The following is a 24,138-nucleotide window of genomic DNA, read 5'->3' on the forward strand; positions in this document are numbered from 1 at the left end:
TCTTTTGTTAGTGACTGAGCAGTCTGTCAATGCGGAGACAAGTTTGTCTTACAGCTGGTAACAGTAGCAGTCATTGGGAGACACAGAGACACTGCAGGGGGACCCCGGGAGACCGCTGAGAGCTAAGAATAAGATGTTTATTATGTGAAAAACAGGGGTAACAGGTCCTCAAGAAAGACTGGTAATAGGGGTGGTATGTAGATATAAAAGAAAATAGTGGTAAGGATTATATGAAATGGAGGTATTTATTTGCTATATGATAGGTGGGGGATGATATGTGGGCTGATGGGGTTACGTGCCAGGGCTGATTTTCAGTCCTAGTCTGGGCACAGGGCACCCGGGTCATGACTCTTGACACACTACTGCAGTAAATACATACTTCTACGGAAATAAACACGCACAGATATAACATAAAAGCTTTTATGAAAGAGAACCAACCACAGGATTTTTTTTTTAATTCTGTTATTTAATTACTGATTGAATTATTTTTTTCCAAAAATAATGCATTACTTTTGGACTTGCGTTTATTCAGTATTTACATTTTTGTTCATGGGTTCGCGCTGTCTCCTTTCAAAAGTGTCGGTGCAGAGGCGTGGGAAAGGCTCCCATGAGCCTTTGCCCCCCACTCCGTCAATACATACCGATCTCATGCTATCCTGCACAAGATTGTTGTGCATTTCTGACTCTCCCTGTAGTTCTAACTTGTGTATTTATGAAGATAGATACTGCATTTGCGGTTTGTATCTAATACTTTACCTAATCCGCCATCTTGGTGACATCACTTGCATACCAACGCTGGAACGCAAGTGACGTCACCAAGATGGTGGCACCCAGCCTTACAGCATCACTGCAAAGGATTAGGTAAAGTATTAGATACAGACTGCAAAGGTAGACTTTTCCTTTATAAATAGACTAAAGGACAGGTGCACTGACAGGGACAATTATATTTAGGTGACGGGTTCTCTGGGAGTATGATGCAGCGCTGCCAACTGAATAACTGTAGGGTCAGAACACCATCAGCAGACACATACCAGGGCTGGACTGCTGCACTGACTGCAGGATGTAACACATCCAGTATACCGCAGGGAACAGCCACACCACCTGATAATTGCTCCGCCCCTGCTGATTTGAATAACATATTACCTGCACCTCTTGGTCAGCCTGCTGGGGTTGGCACACAAACCCCTCGCTTTGTATGGTGCCATCTCCTCTGTACTGCAATTCCCCTCTCCATTAGGGTATGTGCACACTACAGAATCCCGACAGAAAACCCGCTGTGGATCTTGCAGCTCGCACCAGCTTGCGCACATCTCCACTGCTATCATAGGCTTTATTCTGTGTTTTGTCAGATTCCGCCATCCTCCCGAAGAATGAACCTGCTCATTCTTCGGTCTGCGAGTCTGCAAGCAGGTGCGAGCTGCTAAATCCGTGACAGGTGTTCCGTCAGGATTCCGTCATGTGCACATACTCTTACACAGCTCACATATGTTCATATACAGGGCCGATTCTAGCTTTTCTGCCGCCTGAGGCGAAAACTGACAAAGCGCTTCCCCCCTCAGAGCAATAGTCAGAGAGAGAAGATCCAGGACAGGCACAGTGCATTACCGCAGTGTGTATGGGACAGCACTATAGATAACAGTGTGCTCTGTGCAGTGACCAGATTTTTTAACTGTTTGAGCCACTATGGGCCCCCTGGGAGCTTCAAAACAAACAACAATCTACAACTGCTGACCTCTGACCTCAGGAGCCGGAGAAGAGCCATAAAACGGGCTGCTCTGTTAACTCTTTCAGTACTGCAGAATGTAGAGTATTACTGTGCATCACTTACATTCTGCAATACAGAAAGAGTTAACAGCAGAGCAGAACATTACTTTTATGCCTCTTCTCCTGGTCTTGCTCTATGCTGAGGTCAGCTCGGAGGTCGGCAGTGCAGAGAAGACATAATATAGCGTCCCCGCTGCTGCTAACTTTTTCTTTTCTACAGTGTGTAAGTGATGCAGAGTATAATAACTATATCTATGTCTTACGTGATGTGAATATGAGGCTTCCAGCCTCCTCAGCGCTTCTCATGAGGCAACTGACAGGAAACACGGCTGGGCACTGAGCCTTAACTAGTTGTAATGATAAGGACACAGGACCCTGATGCCGCCCCCCTCAAGGGCTGTGTTATCTGCCGCCTGAGGCAAACACTTCACCTCGCCTCATGACAGATACGGGCCTGTTCATATAGCAGAGAGGGAGGACACCAGGACCCAGAATATACCAGAGAATACTGGCTGACAGCTGAACCTAGAAAGGCAGGGAGCCATCCAGTGTGCTCAGTACAGCAGCAGCTCCTCCCCTGCATGATCAGCCTGTGTGACAGGAAGAGGCGGGAATTCCGAATGTATCCTCTCCTCTGAGGCTCTCACTGCGGTTTATATTCTAGCATGTACCCTTTTCTCTGTACTAATACCCTCAACACAACTCCGCCCCTTCTGATACAGGCCCCACCTCCCTTTGCTGACATCACACTCAAAGGAGAGGATACACTCTAACATTTACTGTATTGTAAATTCTAGGATGTATCCTCTCCTCTGAGGGGGCAAATTTCTAGCATGTTCAGTTTTGAAAGGTCTAGAACACAGGTGTCAGTGTCCGGCCCTCACCTGTTACAAGTATAAACGACATTTCCAATCTTGTTTGTCCAGGCTTGATGGGAACTGTAGTTTTGCAACTGCTGGAGGGCCTGAGTCTGACACCCCTGGTCTAGAATGTTCCCTTTTCTCCAAGTTTCTCACTGCAGGGTATACAGTCTAGCATGTTTAGTACTGAAATGTCTAGTATGTACCCTCTCCACTGAGCTTCTCACTGCAGACTTAGGGCTGATGTGATGTGCAGCAGACCTCCGCTATCATGCCCTGGATTTCTTAACCTGTTCAAAGACCACAATTAGCCAATATTGTGCATGTACAGTCAATAATCCTTGTAAAAGGACCCTTAGCTGTACAGGGGAAAGGACTGGGGTGTGTGTGTGTGTGTGTGTGTGTGTGTGGTGGGGGGGGGGGGGGGGATGGTCTGTATACAGAAACCACACACACCCCAATCCTCTCCCCCGTATACAGATCCCACACACTCACTAGTCCTCTCCCCTGTATACAGACCCCACACACCAGTCCTCTCCTCCTGTATACAGATCCCACACACTCACTAGTCCTCTCCCCTGTATACAGACCCCACACACCAGTCCTCTCCTCCTGTATACAGACCCCACACACCAGTCCTCTCCCCTGTATACAGACCCCCCCACCAGTCCTCTCCCTCTGTATACAGACCCCCACATACACCAGTCCTCTCCCCCTCTATACAGACCCCACACACCGGTCCTCTCCCCCTCTATACAGACCCCACACACCAGTCCTCTCCCCCTCTATACAGACCCCACACACCAGTCCTCTCCCCCTCTATACAGACCACAGACACACCAGTCCTCTCCCCTGTATACAGACCCCACACATCACTCCTCTCCCCCTGTATACAGACCCCACACATCACTCCTCTCCCCTGTATACAGACCCCACACACACCAGTCCTCTCCCCCTGTATACAGACCCCACACACACCAGTCCTCTCCCCTGTATACAGACCCCACACACCAGTCCTCTCCTCCTGTATACAGACCCCACACACCAGTCCTCTCCTCCTGTATACAGACCCCACACACCAGTCCTCTCCTCCTGTATACAGACCCCACACACCAGTCCTCTCCCCCTGTATACAGACCCCCCACACACCAGTCCTCTCCTCCTGTATACAGACCCCCCACACACCAGTCCTCTCCCCCTGTATACAGACCCCCCACACACCAGTCCTCTCCCCTGTATACAGACCCCCCACACACCAGTCCTCTCCTCCTGTATACAGACCCCCCACACACCAGTCCTCTCCTCCTGTATACAGACCCCCCACACACCAGTCCTCTCCCCTGTATACAGACCCCCCACACACCAGTCCTCTCCTCCTGTATACAGACCCCACACACCAGTCCTCTCCCCCTGTATACAGACCCCCCACACACCAGTCCTCTCCTCCTGTATACAGACCCCCCACACACCAGTCCTCTCCCCCTGTATACAGACCCCCCACACACCAGTCCTCTCCCCTGTATACAGACCCCCCACACACCAGTCCTCTCCTCCTGTATACAGACCCCCCACACACCAGTCCTCTCCTCCTGTATACAGACCCCCCACACACCAGTCCTCTCCCCTGTATACAGACCCCCCACACACCAGTCCTCTCCCCTGTATACAGACCCCCCACACACCAGTCCTCTCCCCCTGTATACAGACCCCCCACACACCAGTCGTCTCCCCCTGTATACAGACCCCCCCACACACACACCAGTCCTCTCCCACTGTATACAGACCCCCCACACACCAGTCCTCTCCCCCTGTATACAGACCCCCCCCACACACACACACCAGTCCTCTCCCACTGTATACAGACCCCCCCACACACCAGTCCTCTCCCCCTGTATACAGACCCCACACACACCAGTCCTCTCCCCCTGTATACAGACCCCCCCCACACACACCAGTCCTCTCCCACTGTATACAGACCCCCCACACACCAGTCCTCTCCCCCTGTATACAGACCCCACACACACCAGTCCTCTCCCCTGTATACAGACCCCACACACCAGTCCTCTCCTCCTGTATACAGACCCCACACACCAGTCCTCTCCTCCTGTATACAGACCCCACACACCAGTCCTCTCCCCCTGTATACAGACCCCCCACACACCAGTCCTCTCCTCCTGTATACAGACCCCCCACACACCAGTCCTCTCCCCCTGTATACAGACCCCCCACACACCAGTCCTCTCCCCTGTATACAGACCCCCCACACACCAGTCCTCTCCTCCTGTATACAGACCCCCCCACACACCAGTCCTCTCCTCCTGTATACAGACCCCCCACACACCAGTCCTCTCCCCTGTATACAGACCCCCCACACACCAGTCCTCTCCCCTGTATACAGACCCCCCACACACCAGTCCTCTCCCCCTGTATACAGACCCCCCACACACCAGTCGTCTCCCCCTGTATACAGACCCCCCCCCCCACACACACCAGTCCTCTCCCACTGTATACAGACCCCACACACACCAGTCCTCTCCCCCTGTATACAGACCCCCCCACACACACACACCAGTCCTCTCCCACTGTATACAGACCCCCCACACACCAGTCCTCTCCCCCTGTATACAGACCCCACACACACCAGTCCTCTCCCCCTGTATACAGACCCCCCCCCACACACACCAGTCCTCTCCCACTGTATACAGACCCCCCACACACCAGTCCTCTCCCCTGTATACAGACCCCCCCCCCCCACACACACACACACACACACACACCAGTCCTCTCCCCCTGTATACAGACCCCTCACACCAGTTCTCTCCCCCTGTATACAGACCCCACACACACCAGTCCTCTCCTGTTACTGTGGATATTGGAGCTTCCCTTATACACAAGAGAATAGAGCAGTAACTCACTGCTTCTTGCTTGTAAGCTCAACACAACCCCGCCCCTTCTGGATGTCATGTGATCAGTGTTTCTGCGCTTTGCTCCACCCACTGGGTTTCCTGTCAGGTGACCAGGTGTAGGACCTCAGTGTCTTTTGGAAGAGGTAATTTAGCTTAGATGTTATTGCAGGCGGAAGTCATGAGTCTGGTGATGGTTGTGTGTCCGTGTATTCCGCTGTGCATGTGACTTGTGGCCCCTGTATCCTGGACTCCTATCTCCTGTACATGGCCTGTATGATCAGCAGTGTCTGATAGTCCCAGATGTGCCAGGTGCCCAGGGGGCGGCCTCTTCTCCAAAGCTGCACAGTGCGCCCGTATGGAGAGCTTCCCCAGCCCCGCCCCTTAGCTGTGACTGACAGCTCCAGCTTGATAGGATTCTGTCATTTATAGTGGAGAGGTGCTGCATCAGCTGTTACACCCCACTCCCCAACCTCTGTATGGAGCTGTCAGCAGGAACAGATTCCTATTAACCCTTCGCTGCCTCTGCAATCTTCATTTTTCTGCCTTTTAACCCAGGACCGGGACAATTTCGATTTTTGCATTTTCGTTTTTTCCTCCTTGTGCTTAAAAGGCCATAGCACTTGTATTTTTCCACCTAGAAACCCACATGAGCCCTTATTTTTTGCGTCACTAATTGTACTTTGCAATAACAGGCTGAATTTTTGCATAAGTACACTGCGAATCCAGAAAAAAAATAAATGTGTGGTGAAATTTAAAAAAAAAAACGCATTTTGTTTATTTGGGGGAAATATGCTTTTACGCCATTCGCCCTGGGGTAAAACTGACTTGTTATATATGTTCCTCATGTCGTTACGATTAAAACGATATATAACATGTATAACTTATATTGTATCTGGTGGCCTGTAAAAAATTCAAACCATTGTCAACAAATATATGTCTCTTAAAATTGCTCCATTCCCAGGCTTATAGCACTTTTATCCTTTGGTCTATGGGGCTGTGTGAGGTGTCATTTTTTGCACCATGATATGTTCTTTCTATCGGTACCTTGATTGCGCATATACGACTTTTTGATCGCTTTTTATTACACTTTTTCTGGATTTGATGCGACCAAAAATGCGCAATTTTGCACTTTGGGATTTTTTTGCGCTGACGCCGTTTACCGTGTGAGATCAGGAATGTGATTAATTAATAGTTCGGGCCATTACGCACGCGGCGATACCAAACATGTTTATTTATTTATTTGTTTACTTTTATTTATAACCTGGGAAAAGGGGGGTGATTCAGACTTTTATTAGGGGAGGGGGCTTTTTACTAATAACAATACTTTTTTTTTTACTTTTACACTTATACTAGAAGCCGTCCTGGGGGACTTCTAGTATAAGTGCACTGATTTCTCATTGAGATCTCTGCAGCATAGATATGCTGCAGAGATCCATGAGATAGGCACTCGTTTACTTCCGGCTGCTGCAGCCGGAAGTAAACAAGTGCCGAGCCGGCGACGGCGCCATCTTGAAGCAGTCCCCGGCCGGCTTCAGTTACGGAAATCGCTCCTCCGGGATAACATCCCGGAGGAGCGATCTCCCCACTAGACACCAGGGATGACGCTGCATCCGGTAATCGGATGCAGCTGTCTTGTTTGACAGCTGCATCTGATTACTGTATTAGCGGGCACGGCGATCGGACCGTGCCCGCTAATACCTGCGGTCCCGGGCTACAAGCGGCACCCGGGACCGCCGCGGTTCAGAGCGGGGTCACCGCGCGGCCCCCCTCTAAACTCCCTATGTCGTTAAGGGGTTAAAGGAGTGATCCGGTAAAAAATTGTTTGTTTTTTTTCAGATCAACTGGTTTCAGAAAGTTATATAGATTCATAATTTACTTCTATTAAAAAATCTCAAGTTTTCCCATACTTATCAACTGCTGTATGTCCTGCAGGAGGTAGTGTTTTCTTTTCATTCTGACACAGTGCTCTCTGCTGCCACCTCTGTCCCAGACAGGAACTGTGCAGATCCCCATAGAAAACCTCTCCTGCTCTGGATAGTTCCTGTCTGGAACAAAGATGTCAGTAGAGAGCACTGTGTCACACTGAAAAGAGAACACCACTTCCTGCAGGACATACACCAGCTGATAAGTACTGGAAGACTTGATATTTTTAAATAGAAGTAAATAACAAATCTATATAATTTTCTGAAACCAGTTGATTTCAAAGAAAAAGATTTTCGCTGGAGTATCCCTTTGAGACTCACAACTTCTTTATTTTTCCATAGACATAGCCATATGCGGAACAGTTTGTACTTTATAATGGCTCCCTTTATTTCAGCAATAATGTACTGCAAAAGAAAATATAAAAACACATTTTAATGGGGTGAAATTGGGAAAAAAAAAGTCACAGTTTTTTTTACACGTTATGGGACATGCTAAATATTTAAACATTACTGATTGCAGTGGATCTCACTCCTGAGACCTGGTGCGATCAGTTTTTATATGCCTGAGGACATGTCAGAAGTCATGTCAATGATGGGGGTGACCAGCAGGTGATAGGTGTGTTATACCTGTAAAATTGGCTCTTCAGATTTCTGACTGAGCCTTCAGCCTATTTAAAGTGACTGTACCACCAGGCCCAGGCTGAAGCACTGGAGGCGGGCCGACCCACCCTTAGTGGTGAAAAAACTCCAGCCCCTCCATGACGTGACTCCATTAGAATCAATGAAACCCTATCATAGAGGGGTTAGGGTTTCCTCCCACTAAGGGTGGGTCGGCCCGCCTCCAGTGCTTCTGCCTGGGCCTGGTGGTACAGTCACCTTAAAGGAGAAGTAGAAAAACATTGGGGGGGGGGGGGCCCTATGCTTACTGCTTCCAGTGCCCGCACCACGGAGCACCCGAACCCCGACAGAAGTCATCTTCTCCACGGTTCTGGGTACATCACAACCCGTGTTCCACGCCGCAGACTGATGGAATTTAGCCCGCTTAGCCAATCGGTGACTGCAGCAGTGTCCTGCCCCAATCACTGACTGGCTGAGCGAGGCTTGAGTCATCCGGGTCGTGAAGTAGCTGGCAGGGAGCTCAGAAGACAGGCGGTGGGGTCCAGGAGCAGGACTTGGCTCTGCATGGGCACTAAGACAGGTGACTATGACTAATCAAGACAATAAGTACAGGATCTCATTAACGCTCTAATTACACAAAGTGATTTTTTTTTTTTTTGTTTCAAGCGATTAATGATAAACGTTCGCAAACAAGCCCTCTAGGGAGTGACCTGAAATGGTTCAAAATTATACATGGAAGGATAGCTATAAGTTGGGATCGCAATGGTGATCGTTATTACGATTGTTTATATACTCTAGTATACAACAGCCGTAATGACGAACGAACTGAACGAAACAAAAGATTTGTGAATGATTAGCGAACGATTAATGATGATTTTATTGTCAGCTCAAAAGATGCGATCAACTGCATACAAACAAATTTTCAGTAGTCGTTTCTTAATCGTTGCCTGCACACGCACGGAAACACGATCGTGTAAATTAAAATCATTTAACGATTTTTCATGCGATAATCTTTCCGTGTAATAGGGATTTAATACTTTCCATAGTATATTCCCCTCCTGCATTGCCAGACTGCTTAAATATTATATTCATTCCTCAAAGGGCACATGAAGAGTTTTAAATTCATTTCCTCATTACAACAGAAGGATCGGTTTGGCTCCTTATGGCCCATCTTCTTGAAATAATTCCATGACTGATCAAGGATGGACAGAAAAAGCAACAAGCTGAATGAAAAGATACTAAGTTTGACCCTGGAGATCGTCTATCTGTTGACTGGGGAGGTAATGCAATCTGCAATCTTGCATGACTAAAGTCACAATTAAAGGGGTAGTTCACCCCAAAATGTTTTCCTTTCAAATCAACTGGTGCCAGAGATTTGTAATTTACTTGTATTAAAAAAAAACTCAAATATTCTAGTACTGTTGTATGTCCTGCAGGAAGTGGTGTATTCTTTCCAGTCTGGCACAGTGCTCTCTGCTTCCATATTGGAAAAAAGTAATGTGTATTTCTCATTGTTTGCTGCTTTACATAGGACTATGGACCTTTACGGAACTTTGGTCATCAAGATACTCCCAGCTGCCACCAAGTCTTAAGAAAACTGGGCAAGCCTGACTGCCCTAGCATGGCCCCATCACCTTTCTTCCTGCTACATGAGAAAAGCAATGAACACAAGATCCTAGACCTTACCAACCAGATCATTCATCTTCTGACTGGAGAGGCGAGTGTTGAAATAATCATAAATATAATGAAATAATTAATTTCTCTGTTATTCTTACTAGATATGTATAACTCAATAACCAACTTCTTATTGAGTCAAAGATTTTCTAGTAAGAATACTGGAGGAAGATGTCACAGAGGTATAAGAAAAGAGTTTCCCAAATTGTTGTTTCATGGGGAATACAAGTAGGACTGGTAACAGGTTCTCTTTAAGGGTAGCTTCAAACATAACGGAATCACAGCGGATTTAACTCTGTGAAATCCACTTCGATTCCATGTACTGTCAGTTTTTATGGGTTTAAATACCCACAGCAGGTTTTTCATTCCACTGCGAGCATGTAAACCCTGTCCCCCTTAACCCACTGCTGCCTGGTAAGTACATAACCCGTCCGCGTTTCAGCTTGCTTTTGTGGCTGCCGACTCCCAGATGTCCCGCTTAGCCAATCAGTGGGTGCGGCGGGACACCAGGGAGCCATAGAAGCAGGCTGGAGCATGGACAGGTAAAGTGTTCACTGAGCCGCAGCGGGTTAAGGGGGATGGTGCTTTCCATACTCGCACAAACTGACCGAGAATCACAGCGGATTTTGCTGTGGAACTCGCAGCGTGAAATGCGCTGGGATTCCAGTATGCGTGAACTCACTCTAAAGGGGTTCTCTCATCTTTTTATTGGAATAGATCATTATTTGTAATCCATCCCTTTCCCTTATTTGTTTCCTTTAAACTTTTTTTTTTTTTTTACCTCCTTGCCCCTGGGCATCCTTTGTCCAATTGCTGGGATCCTGAGGTTGGGGGACAAAATTATTCCCAGAATGAAGGGAGCGCACAATGTGGTTAGCACTGCATTTATTTCTCTATAGAGATGATGAATATTGAAATCTGAAAAGTGCGACTGCCCTATGGAGCATGAATCAAGCGCTCTGGACCTGTAGGGGCTTCTGTGGTCAGATCTCAACTTTAAAAAAACCCTCAATTTCTCTATTCCTCCTCCCTGTACCTTTTTATTTTTTCTCCATTTATGGAGCCCATTGGACACGGAAAGGTGTGGCACTCGTCATTTAGCTATTTAAATGCAGTGATCACTGTTGATTGTGGTATTCGTAAGGCTAAATGATCGACATTGGTGGGATCACTCCAGTCACCCCTTCCTCTGCCTGTCAGGTTATTTTACTTAGGGTAGTCAGTTAAGATTATTAAAGCGACTCTGTACAAGTGGTTTGGGGTGGGCAGATTGTGGGTACAGAGTCGCTTTAAAGGGGTACTCCAGCGGGGGGGGGGGGCACTGTTTTGCTGGGACAGGTCCTGACGCGGGCCCGAGAAGTGACATCTCAGGTCCGCTCAGCCACTCAGTGAAGGAGGCGGGATCCATTTCAAGTCCGCTCAGATCCCGCCTCTGTCACAGAGTGGCTGAGCGGACCTGAGACGTCACGTCTTGGCCCGCGACAGACACCCAGAAGCGGCCGGGCACCGGAGCGCCACGATGCGGGACCCACCGCTAGAACCGGTCCCAGCAAAAAAAGTGCCCCCCTCGCTGGAGTACCCCTTTAAGTAACACCATGCGAGGGGTCTGGATAATGACCATATCATTGTGCATTTCAGGTTCTTATAAGATATGAAGACATCATTGTCTGTTTCTCTATGGAGGAGTGGGGATATTTAGAAAGACACACAGATCTTTACAAGGGTGTCATCATGGAAAATCACCAAACTCCAATCTCATTGGGTAAGAATAGTAACTACATAAGTCTTCTGATAAAACATATATAACCCTATATTATTATTATATTCAGTCACTGTTTCCTACAGACAGGTCTTATAGCAGAAATACACCAGAGAGATGTCCCAGTTCCCTTTCTCTGCAGACTTCACCAGTGCTAACCCACAGTGTTGCACAGGATGATCATGTAGGTGGAAATAAAGCCAATCCTTCCCTTCTGATTTGTATAGATTGATGTTCTTCTGTATCGTCCTTTTCTCAACAATATAAAACTACACAAAAAAAATATAATACTGCTGTTCTTTTACATTTAGGATGACTTTTCAGTTGGTGTTAAAACTGAGATTATAGCGGAAGAAGAGGAGACATATGACTGGGGGGATCAGCAGTGCAAACTGGAGGAAACTCTGACAGAAGTCGATCCAAGTAATAACAATATTAATTATAACAATAAGAAATGTGTAAATGGCTGTGAGATTAAAAGCATTCTTGTCGTTTTACATGACTTTTTCACAATAAGCTGTTGTTGGTGTACATGAGGACTAGCAGTGTTTCTGGCCATTATATGATTATTATTTAGCATTTTTTTTACAAGTTTTCTTTTCTGCTTCCCCTCCTCCCTTCCCTCCAGCTCCATTAATTTTATTAGGCAGCATGTAACCGATCTCTCAGTGATGTGGTAATCTATCTAATTTTTCAAGATGGATTTGAGCAGTGAATTAAAGGTGAATGATCAATTTAAAATTAAAGGAGAAGTCCAGGCATTTTTAAAATCCGGCAGGGAGGAGTTTGATAACGAGTTCAAACTTACCTCTCCCCGGGCCACATTGAGCGGCAGGACCAGTCTAGGGACCCCTGCTGGGCTTTGGGATCTCTGGAGCTGCACACGTCACAACCCAGCTGATGGACTGCCCGCTCAGCTAGTCAATGATTGGGGCGGGATGCCGCTCCAGTCACTGATTAGCTGAGCGGCCACTCCATTAGCTGGGACAGGCATTTCCCCCTCCCGAGTCGTGACATTGTCACAACTTGGGGTAAAATGCCTTCTGGTGGGGGTCCCAAAACTGGTCCCACTGCGGGCAAGGGAAGGGGAGAGGTAAGTTCGTACTCAATATCAAATTCCCCCCTGCCGGATTGTAAAACTGGCCGGACTTCCTGCCTACGAAAAAGTACCTAAGCTTGATTACATTGTAAATACAGGCTTATTTATTAACAAACACTGTATGCTTGTGCCCTACAGATGGAAAAAGCAGGGACATCCCTGATGACTGTTCACACTTAAATCACAGTCGTGAACTAGGAGAACCAGATATCGTACAACATGTCTCACCTGAAAACTACAATATCCCAGATATACATCTTTTACTTTACGGGGAACAAATAATTTCCACTGAACAAGACGATTACTGTTCTGGTAAACCTGAGGTTAAAACGCACAGTTCATCCCAGGAAAGTGCTAAAACATTTTCATGTCTGCATTGTGGGAAACATTTTTCCCATAAATCCTCTCTTGTTGATCACCAGAAGATTCACACAGGAGAGAAGCCATTCTCATGTCCTCAGTGTGGGAAGTGTTTTACACGAAGGTGGACGCTTACTGAACATAAGAAAACTCACGAGGGGGTGAAACCATTTCACTGTTCTGATTGTGGGAAATTTTTCTCAGTTAAATCTTCTCTGACTGAACATCAGAGAATACACACAGGGGAGAAGCCATTTTCATGTTTATATTGTGACAAATGTTTTTCACATAAATCAACGCTAAATCAGCATCAGAGAATCCACACTGGGGAGAAGCCATTCCAATGTTTGGAGTGTGGGAAATACTTTACACATAAATCTGCCCTTGTAGAGCATCAGAGAATTCACACAGGAGTGAAGCCATTTAAGTGTCCAGAATGTGGAAAGTGCTTTGCCTATAAATCAGGACTTGTGGAGCATCAGCGGAACCACACCGGCAGCAAACCATTTTCATGTTCCGAATGTGGAAAATGCTTTACATTTAAGTCAACTTTTATAAGCCATCAGAGAATCCACACGGGTGAGAAGCCATTCTCATGTGTAGAGTGTGGAAAACGTTTTCGACAGAGATCAAACCTTGTTGATCATCAACGAAGTCACACTGGGGAGAAGCCTTTCTCTTGTTCTGAATGTGGGAAGGGGTTCTCAAAAAGGACTAGTCTCACAGAACATCAGAGAATGCACACGGGAGAACGGCCATTTTCTTGTTCAGAATGTAGTAAGACTTTCAGCCATAAATCCACTCTTTATGAACACAAGATGAGTCACAGTGGTCTAAAGATGTTTCCTTGTGCTCAGTGTGACAAAACATTTACCAACAAATCAGGTCTCATACGACACTTGAGAACTCACACCAATGATAAGCCATTTCCATGTTCTGAATGTGGTAAATGTTTTAAACTGAAGGCAGATTTAGCTAGGCATCAAAAAATTCACACAGATGAGAAGTCCTTCCTCTGTACAGAATGTGGAGAGTGTTTTAGCGAGAAATCTGCACTTTTTCAACATGAGATATCTCATAGAGTCGAGAACCCTGTGACCTGTTCTGAGTGCGGAAAATGTTTTGCAGCAAGCTCAAACCTTGCTAAACACCGGAGGGTGCACACAGGGGAAAAGCCCTTTTCTTGTTCTGAATGTGGGAGATGTTTCACAAATAAATCAAACCTTGTGACACATTTCAGAATCCACACTGGAGAGGAGCCATTTCAGTGCCCTGTGTGTGGGAGGCGTTTCAAACAAAAGAAGAATCTAGTTAAACATCAGGAAACTCACACTAACATAGCTTCCATGACAGTACGGAAACAAATCTTTACTCTTAAAGCTGGGGAAATAGCAAACCCCACCTTATTTAAAGAGTAGATAGTGTTAGGCAAGGGCTACATGGCGATACCTGCTTGTGCTGCTTGGTCATGCAACTCCACTACTCAATGTGGTCGCTATGGATTTTTTTGCAATTGTGGCCACGTAACTCGCAATGTAACTCCATTCATTTGAATAAAGTGACAGAGTTGCATGAAGCAGTGGTTTGTGGTCCCATGACCAAGAATCACTGTGTGATCCTGATCTTATGATCACTGTTGCATTGTAACATTGGATTCCTTGGTCATCTATATGGAGTTTGTTTTTTATGTGTGGCTTTCCTGCTGGCACCTTATGAAACTGACCACACCATGGGGGAGATTTATTATACATGGTGTAAAGTAAAACTGGCTCAGGTGCCCCTAGCAACCAATCAGATTCCACTTTTCATTCCTCACAGACTCTTTTGAAAATGAAAGGTGGAATCTGATTGGTTGCTAGGGGCAACTGAGCCAGTTACACTTTACACCATGTTTGATAAATCTCTCCCCATGTGTATAAAAGATATAGGAACTAGATTTTGAGCCCCACTGGGGACAGGGACTGATGTGTCCTGTAGTGCTATACAGATTATAATCAGAACACTAAGCAGTGAAAAAATCCAGAATTGCACATATTTAAACTTTGTGTAAGAGGTGAATAAAATCTCATCAAACTTTTGAGTATTTTAGTAATCACAAAAATTCGATGAAAAATGTGCTTCACTTGGTTCTGTAACTAAGCGTGTGAAAAATGACAGATGTTTTCTGTTATGAAAAAATCACAGTATACTGACAAGTGATCAGCCGTAGCCTATTATACCCTGCAGGGGGTAGACTCGCCGACATAAGAGAGACCTCAACCTGAAGATTTACCCTTTATACATTCCTACTATAATAGAATAAGATGAGTGCCTATGTTCTATAAAAACAAACACTGGAAGGATTTCTATCTGCAGCGGATTTTCTGCTGCAGATGCGCAGCAGATTTGATCTAAATAACTGAACACAACATCAGATCTGCTGCAGATCCTGTACGTGTAAACACACCCTAAAGGGGTATTGCACTGATAATGGCCCTATTACACAGAGCGATAATTGGCCGTATTGGGCCGATTAGCGCTCCGTGTAATAGAGACAATGATCAGCCAATGACAACGATCATCGGCTAATCGTTGGTTTAGGTTTGGACCTAAAATCCCCGGGTGCCAACCACGCATCGCTACCTATAATAGTGATGCATGGCCGACAGCTGGCGATCGCCCAAACACCTGATACCTTAAAGAGGATGTACCACCCGGTACATCCTCTTTAACCTGAACCCACGGATCGATCGGCGCCGGCACGGGGAAGTCGGTGCCGCGGTCCGTTTTTCGGAACGCCACCCGGTTCCCATGCATGGCACCGTTCGATCCAGCGGTACTGGCCAGTGCTGAAGCACTGGAGGTCGGCCGGGCTGCCCCCAGTGGGAGGGAATTCCCTCCCCTGTATGACACGGCTCGCTTAGAATGAATAGAGCCGCGTCATACAGGGGAGGGAATTCCCTCCCACTGGGAGCGGCCCGGCCGACCTCCAGTGCTTCAGCACCGGCTGGTTCCGCTGAATTGACCGGCGCCGTGCACGGGAACTGGGCGGCGGTCCGAAAAACGGACCGCGGCACCGGCTTCCCCGTGCCGGCGCCGATCGATTCAGCGGAACCGGCCGGTGTAATAGGACCCTAACTCTTGATATGTTGCTGCCCATGGTGAGACTAACAATTCCTTCCATACTTGTTATTATCTAATCAGTCTTCCCTTCTTCCACCCTCCCTTCTGAGACGTCTAATGTAAAAAAAAAAAGTAGCAACTTTGTAATGCTGGGAGGATTAATCACAGTTCATCAGCAACTTCACCTCAGAATAACCCTCTCAGCATTACAAAGAAGCTACAAAGTTGCAGATAAAGCCTGCCAAGGACTTGTTTACATTAGCTGTCTCACAATGGAGGGGGGAGACAGAGAGAAAAGCTCATACACAGATTTTTATGTCTTCAGCAGAAAGCAGCAGCTGAGAACAGTGAAGAAGAGACTGAATAGATAACAACAAGTATTGAATGAATTGTTAGGAATTCTCTACGGAATTCTCACTGAAAACTCCCTGTGGATTCCTCCGCTCATCCCAGCACGCTCCCGTTTCACTCTCCGCCGATTCCATAGACTTCATTCTATGGTCAGGCGGATTCTGCTGTCTTCCCGAAGAATGCCTATAGAATGAAGTCTATGGGACGGGCGGAGAGTGAAGCGGGAGTGCGCTTCTCTAAGTTCCCTAACTCCAGTCCCCATGGCCCACCAACAGGTCAGGTTTAGAGAATTTGGGATATCTCATGACCTGTGGGTGAGCCTTGAGGACTGGAGTAAAGGTGGATTAAATGTACCCTGGGCCTTGGGCTGTGCACACTCCCAGCCCTCCCACTGTGGCACAATACAGACTTATAGAACACACCTAGTTGGACTAAAAATGTAAAAATACTTTTTTTCCCATTAAAAAAGATTTTATTTTGCAAGTGTAAAATACAAAAACAGTATTGTCACAATTGTCATGAAAGCAGACATCCCACATTACAGGTTGCTTTCCCGTCCTAATTTCATGCTCAATGGTTACCTTAGCACATAAGGGTGTGAGTAAAGTGAAGGGGGCTCACTTTGTCAGACTACCATCAGCAGCAATGACAGGGTGCCCCTAGGCTTTCATTGTCTAATACACCACTGCTGCAGGTATACGAGTGCCTAGACAACTGGATATATCCCCAAAAGTGGAACATGTCCCCCAAATGCAATAAAAACTGGGGGCAGAGAGGGTGCCAGCTTGACCAAACAACTGCTGGTTGCTCCATGTGTCAGGGGAGAGGTATGATCCTCCCTGAGGTTCTGCAGTCTTCACTATTCCCTCAGACTCATTATAAAAGGCCATATAGTTTGGCCTGGGTTCACACTTCGTAGGCTCAATCAGATGTTCCATTTTCTTTGAAGGAGGGGACAGAAAAATCCTGCAAACTGCAATTTTTAGTCCACCCAAATCCTACAAATCAAATGGACACCACATGGAAACTTGACGGACCCTGTTGAAGTTTAGGGGATCGCTCGGGTATCTGCCTACATCAGTAAGTGTCCGTTAGTGAAAGGATCATCTAGCGCTATTCTGTGGGATTAAATAGACTCTCTGGAGCCTCACCGGAAAAGTAAACCTAGTACAGCTGGGCGATATGATCAAAAAATAAAACCCTTAATTTTTTTTTTAACATTATGGACAATTCTCGATTTAATCCCATTTTTTTTGGCTAAACTCTATCCGTACCTATCCCTAATCTTTACTGCAGTAACCCTTCCCCACCCCTTAGGCTGCATTCACACGTCCATAGATTTTGCAGACCTACAGACAGTAATATATATATATATATATATATATATATATATATATATATCTCTGCGGCACTGTACTGACAGAGCTGCGGAGATTATAGCACCAGACCAAGAAACAATCCAGGACAGGCATTCACCATCCATAGGGCTGCAAAAATCTATGGATGTGTGAATGCAGCCTCAGAGGCAAATAGACGTGAGCTGTCAGTGTCTGTATACTGTGGCAGTGCAAAGTCTGTATACACAGCACCAGGACTGTGTGTGTACATGGAGGAAACTGCTACAGTATACAGACTGTATATACTGTGCCAATGCAGCAGGGCTATACGCAGCACCAGGGCTGGCACAGTGTATACAGACACTGCACTACCACAGTATATACTGACTCTATATACTGGGGATTTCTCCTTTATACACACTGTGCCAGCCCTGGAGCTGTATATAGACCTGCGACTATAGATAGAAAGGTATACTTTGACTACCCTGCAGGTTGGCGGTGGTATCCCCCACAGCAGGTGCTGTTGGTAGCAGTGCCGGGGGCCTGGAAAGTTGTACCCTGACTCCTGACAGCAGTGTCCCTGGCGGTGAGGAGAGAGGCAGGAGTGGTGAGTATTTGAATTTTGCACATCACAGGGTGATCGGCGGCAGAGCTCAGCCAGGGTGGCAGCGGTGTCCCCAGTGGCAGGGATCGGCAGGTGCAGCAATAGCAGAGCAGGGTGGGTGATGGCCAGGCGGGTGGCAGCAGGATGTTGTCTTCATGGAGGGCCTTGTAGCCAACATGGGTCCGGGCTCTTCCTGATCCTGTACATCCTTAGCAGCAGCGGAGTGACCCCTGCAGGGCAGAGCAGCAGCTTCGGGCCAAGACTCACTCAGTGTGCTTCACCAATTGCCAGCTGGAGGCTGCTAGTGACCGCACCACACGGGCCTTAGCTCTACTGTTTCTCCTGCAGGGAGATTGCCCAATTTTTTTAAAAAAAAATTAATTCTAATTTACGATTTTCTAAGAAAATCAAATTGTTTTTCAAATTATGGGCAAATTAATCGCCCAGCCCTAGAACCTATCCTTAAACATGGGCCTACAACGTGAGCCTTATATAGAGATGCATACATGGCTTGTGTACACAGAAAATTTCAAGGGGCTTTCCTGCTTTTCCAGAGTAAAAAGTGATGCAACTGCATCCCCGTGGTACTGTTCCCTGAGCAACCCTCTGGCGCCCATAGAGTATCATGTATGGGTTCCCACTTCAATTTTAAAAATCTCAAGTTTTCCAGTACTTATCAGCTGCTGTATGTCCTGCAGGAAGAGGTGTATTATTTCCAGTCTGACAGTGCTCTGTGCTGCCACCTCTGTCCGAGCCAGGAACTGTCCAGAGCAGTAGCAAATCCCCATAGAAAACCTCTCCTGCTCTGGACAGTTCCTGTCTCAGATACAGGTGGCAGCAGAAAGCAGTCTGTGCCAGACTGAAAAAAACACACCATTTCTTGCACGACATACAGCAGCTGATAAGTACTGGAAGGCAACTTTTTAAGATTTGAAGTTAAAAGATTTTCGCTGGACAACCCCTTTAATAGAAGCATGCAGGAAAGGGAAGCCAAAGAGCCGGCCAGTAGGGGGCGCACAAAACAAGGTGAATGTACAGGGGTTACAATTGTCTCTGTAAATGGCGCATCTCATTCAGTAGCGGACGCACACAGATCTGTCACTAGCAGCTACTCCAAGACCACCCGGCCCGGTCCTACCCTAGGATCCCTCCTGCGCCCCGATAATACTCTACCATTAGCCCCTCTGTAAGCCGCAGTGTCCCCACGGAGCAACAAACCCCATCCAGTCCGTGTACTGAACCGGAAGTCAGGAAATAGTCACATGACCGCCATATCACACGTGACTCCTACTTCATCACATCTATCAGGCGCTGCTTCTCATCTAGCTCCGCTGTGAGAGGTGAGTTATCTGCTTGCACTTTCCTGCCACTAGGTGGAGCGCCAGCACTACAGGGTAGGAGAGGAGCAGAGCAGGGCTGAGTGCAGGGATAGATAGGCGGCTAGTAGTAGTTTACATGGTGTGGATGTATAGAGAACACACAGGAGGGTGTATGAGAGAATAGTAACACTGTACTGAGAGGAGAGAGTAGTAAAATGGGTATAAAAGCACATTACAGGTATGAGGGAGGAGTAGCGGGCACATTACTGGTATGAGCGGAGGAGTAGAGGACACATTACAGGTATGAGGGGAGGAGTAGCAGCACATTACAGGTATGAGGGGAGGAGTAGCAGACACATTACAGGTATGAGGGGAGGAGTAGTGGGCACATTACAGGTATGAAGGGAGGAGTAGCAGCACATTACAGGTATGAGGGGAGGAGTACAGGACACATTACAGGTATGAGGGGAGGAGTAGCAGCACATTACAGGTATGAGGGGAGGAGTAGCAGCACATTACAGGTATAAAGGGAGGAGTAGCGGGCACATTACAGGTATGAGGGGAGGAGTAGCAGCACATTACAGGTATGAGGGGAGGAGTAGCAGCACATTACAGGTATGAGGGGAGGAGTAGCAGCACATTACAGGTATGAGGGGAGGAGTAGCAGCACATTACAGGTATAAAGGGAGGAGTAGCGGGCACATTACAGGTATGAGGGGAGGAGTAGCAGCACATTACAGGTATGAGGGGAGGAGTAGCAGCACATTACAGGTATGAGGGGAGGAGTAGGGGGCACATTACAGGTATGAGGGGAGGAGTAGCAGCACATTACAGGTATGAGGAGAGGAGTAGAGGGCACATTACAGGTATGAGGGAAGGAGTAGCGGGCACATTACAGGTATGAGGGGAAGAGTAGCGGGCACATTACAGGTATGAGGGGAGGAGTAGCGGGCACATTACTGGTATGAGGCGAGGAGTAGCGGGCACATTACAAGTATGAGGGGAGGAGTAGCAGACACATTACAGGTATGAGGGGAGGAGTAGGGGGCACATTACAGGTATGAGGGAGGAGTAGGGGACACATTACAGGTATGAGGGGAGGAGTAGCGGACACATTACAGGTATGAGGGGAGGAGTAGCAGCACATTACAGGTATGAGAGGAGGAGTAGGGAAACATTACAGGTATGAGGGGAGGAGTAGCGGGCACATTACAGGTATGAGGGGACGAGTAGCTGCACATTACAGGTATGAGGGGAGGAGTAGCGGGCACATTACAGGTATGAGGGGAGGAGTAGCGGGCACATTACAGGTATGAGGGGAGGAGTAGCGGGCACATTACAGGTATGAGGGGAGGAGTAGCGGGCACAGTATAGGTATGAGGTGAGGAGTAGCAACACATTACAGGTATGAGGGGAGAAGTAGCAGCACATTACAGGTATGAGGGGAGGAGTAGAGGACACATTACAGGTATGAGGGAGGAGTAGCAGCACATTACAGGTATGAGGGGAGGAGTAGCGGGCACATTACAGGTATGAGGGGAGGAGTAGCAGCACATTACAGGTATGAGGGGAGGAGTAGGGGGCACATTACAGGTATGAGGGGAGGAGTAGCGGCACATTACAGGTATGAGGGGAGGAGTAGGGGGCACATTACAGGTATGAGGGGAGGAGTAGCAGGCACATTACAGGTATGAGGGGAGAAGTAGCAGCACATTACAGGTATGAGGGGAGGAGTAGCTGCATATTACAGGTATGAGGGGAGGAGTAGCAGCACATTACAGGTATGAGGGGAGGAGTAGCAGCACATTACAGGTATGAGGGAAGGAGTAGCTGCACATTACAGGTATGAGCGGAGGAGTAGAGGACACATTACAGGTATGAGGGGAGGAGTAGCAGCACATTACAGGTATGAGGGGAGGAGTAGCAGGCACATTACAGGTATGAGGGAGGAGTAGCCGACACATTACAGGTATGAGGGGAGGAGTAGGGGGCACATTACAGGTATGAGGGGAGGAGTAGCAGACACATTACAGGTATGAGGGGAGGAGTAGCTGCACATTACAGGTATGAGGGGAGGAGTAGTGGGGCACATTACAGGTATGAGGGGAGGAGTAGCAGCACATTACAGGTGTGAGAGGAGGAGTAGCGGGCACATTACAGGTATGAGGGGAGGAGTAGCGGGCACATTACAGGTATGAGGGGAGGAGTAGCGGGCACATTACAGGTATGAGGGGAGGAGTAGCGGGCACATTACAGGTATGAGGGGAGGAGTAGCGGGCACATTACAGGTATGAGGGGAGGAGTAGCGGGCACATTACAGGTATGAGGGGAGGAGTAGCGGGCACAGTATAGGAATGAGGGGAGGAGTAGGGGGCACATTACAGGTATGAGGGGAGGAGTAGCAGCACATTACAGGTATGAGGGGAGGAGTAGAGGGCACATTACAGGTATGAGGGGAGGAGTAGCGGGCACATTACAGGTATGAGGGGAGGAGTAGCAACACATTACAGGTATGAGGGGAGGAGTAGCAGCACATTACAGGTATAAAGGGAGGAGTAGCGGGCACATTACAGGTATGAGGGGAGGAGTAGCAGCACATTACAGGTATGAGGGGAGGAGTAGCAGCACATTACAGGTATGAGGGGAGGAGTAGCAGCACATTACAGGTATGAGGGGAGGAGTAGCAGCACATTACAGGTATAAAGGGAGGAGTAGCGGGCACATTACAGGTATGAGGGGAGGAGTAGCAGCACATTACAGGTATGAGGGGAGGAGTAGCAGCACATTACAGGTATGAGGGGAGGAGTAGGGGGCACATTACAGGTATGAGGGGAGGAGTAGCAGCACATTACAGGTATGAGGAGAGGAGTAGAGGGCACATTACAGGTATGAGGGGAGGAGTAGCGGGCACATTACAGGTATGAGGGGAAGAGTAGCGGGCACATTACAGGTATGAGGGGAGGAGTAGCGGGCACATTACTGGTATGAGGCGAGGAGTAGCGGGCACATTACAGGTATGAGGGGAGGAGTAGCAGACACATTACAGGTATGAGGAGAGGAGTAGGGGGCACATTACAGGTATGAGGGAGGAGTAGGGGACACATTACAGGTATGAGGGGAGGAGTAGCGGACACATTACAGGTATGAGGGGAGGAGTAGCGGACACATTACAGGTATGAGGGGAGGAGTAGCAGCACATTACAGGTATGAGAGGAGGAGTAGGGAAACATTACAGGTATGAGGGGAGGAGTAGCGGGCACATTACAGGTATGAGGGGACGAGTAGCTGCACATTACAGGTATGAGGGGAGGAGTAGCGGGCACATTACAGGTATGAGGGGAGGAGTAGCGGGCACATTACAGGTATGAGGGGAGGAGTAGCGGGCACATTACAGGTATGAGGGGAGGAGTAGCGGGCACAGTATAGGTATGAGGTGAGGAGTAGCAACACATTACAGGTATGAGGGGAGAAGTAGCAGCACATTACAGGTATGAGGGGAGGAGTAGAGGACACATTACAGGTATGAGGGAGGAGTAGCAGCACATTACAGGTATGAGGGGAGGAGTAGCGGGCACATTACAGGTATGAGGGGAGGAGTAGCAGCACATTACAGGTATGAGGGGAGGAGTAGGGGGCACATTACAGGTATGAGGGGAGGAGTAGCGGCACATTACAGGTATGAGGGGAGGAGTAGGGGGCACATTACAGGTATGAGGGGAGGAGTAGCAGGCACATTACAGGTATGAGGGGAGAAGTAGCAGCACATTACAGGTATGAGGGAAGGAGTAGCTGCACATTACAGGTATGAGCGGAGGAGTAGAGGACACATTACAGGTATGAGGGGAGGAGTAGCAGCACATTACAGGTATGAGGGGAGGAGTAGCAGGCACATTACAGGTATGAGGGAGGAGTAGCCGACACATTACAGGTATGAGGGGAGGAGTAGGGGGCACATTACAGGTATGAGGGGAGGAGTAGCAGACACATTACAGGTATGAGGGGAGGAGTAGCTGCACATTACAGGTATGAGGGGAGGAGTAGTGGGGCACATTACAGGTATGAGGGGAGGAGTAGCAGCACATTACAGGTGTGAGAGGAGGAGTAGCGGGCACATTACAGGTATGAGGGGAGGAGTAGCGGGCACATTACAGGTATGAGGGGAGGAGTAGCGGGCACATTACAGGTATGAGGGGAGGAGTAGCGGGCACATTACAGGTATGAGGGGAGGAGTAGCGGGCACATTACAGGTATGAGGGGAGGAGTAGCGGGCACATTACAGGTATGAGGGGAGGAGTAGCGGGCACAGTATAGGAATGAGGGGAGGAGTAGGGGGCACATTACAGGTATGAGGGGAGGAGTAGCAGCACATTACAGGTATGAGGGGAGGAGTAGAGGGCACATTACAGGTATGAGGGGAGGAGTAGCGGGCACATTACAGGTATGAGGGGAGGAGTAGCAACACA

The 24,138-nt window shown here is 47.9% G+C and overlaps 1 protein-coding gene across 1 annotated transcript in view; it reads left to right on the forward strand.

Annotated features, from left to right (window-relative positions):
- The first annotated feature begins 5,613 nt into the window (after positions 1-5,613).
- LOC138800076 (zinc finger protein 850-like) overlaps positions 5,614-24,138 on the forward strand; it is a 48,459-nt gene continuing 29,934 nt past the window's right edge. The window contains exons 1-9 of the mRNA XM_069981883.1: positions 5,614-5,673; positions 9,213-9,350; positions 9,602-9,787; positions 11,383-11,506; positions 11,590-11,687; positions 11,815-11,926; positions 12,741-14,376; positions 18,911-18,983; positions 19,615-19,696. Coding sequence (XP_069837984.1) covers positions 9,273-9,350; positions 9,602-9,787; positions 11,383-11,506; positions 11,590-11,687; positions 11,815-11,926; positions 12,741-14,376; positions 18,911-18,983; positions 19,615-19,696 — 2,389 coding nt within the window. The 5' untranslated portion in view covers positions 5,614-5,673; positions 9,213-9,272. The remainder of the gene's footprint in view (positions 5,674-9,212; positions 9,351-9,601; positions 9,788-11,382; positions 11,507-11,589; positions 11,688-11,814; positions 11,927-12,740; positions 14,377-18,910; positions 18,984-19,614; positions 19,697-24,138) is intronic.

Source organism: Dendropsophus ebraccatus, chromosome 8, assembly GCF_027789765.1.
Source record: "Dendropsophus ebraccatus isolate aDenEbr1 chromosome 8, aDenEbr1.pat, whole genome shotgun sequence".
Taxonomy (NCBI): Eukaryota; Metazoa; Chordata; class Amphibia; order Anura; family Hylidae; genus Dendropsophus; species Dendropsophus ebraccatus.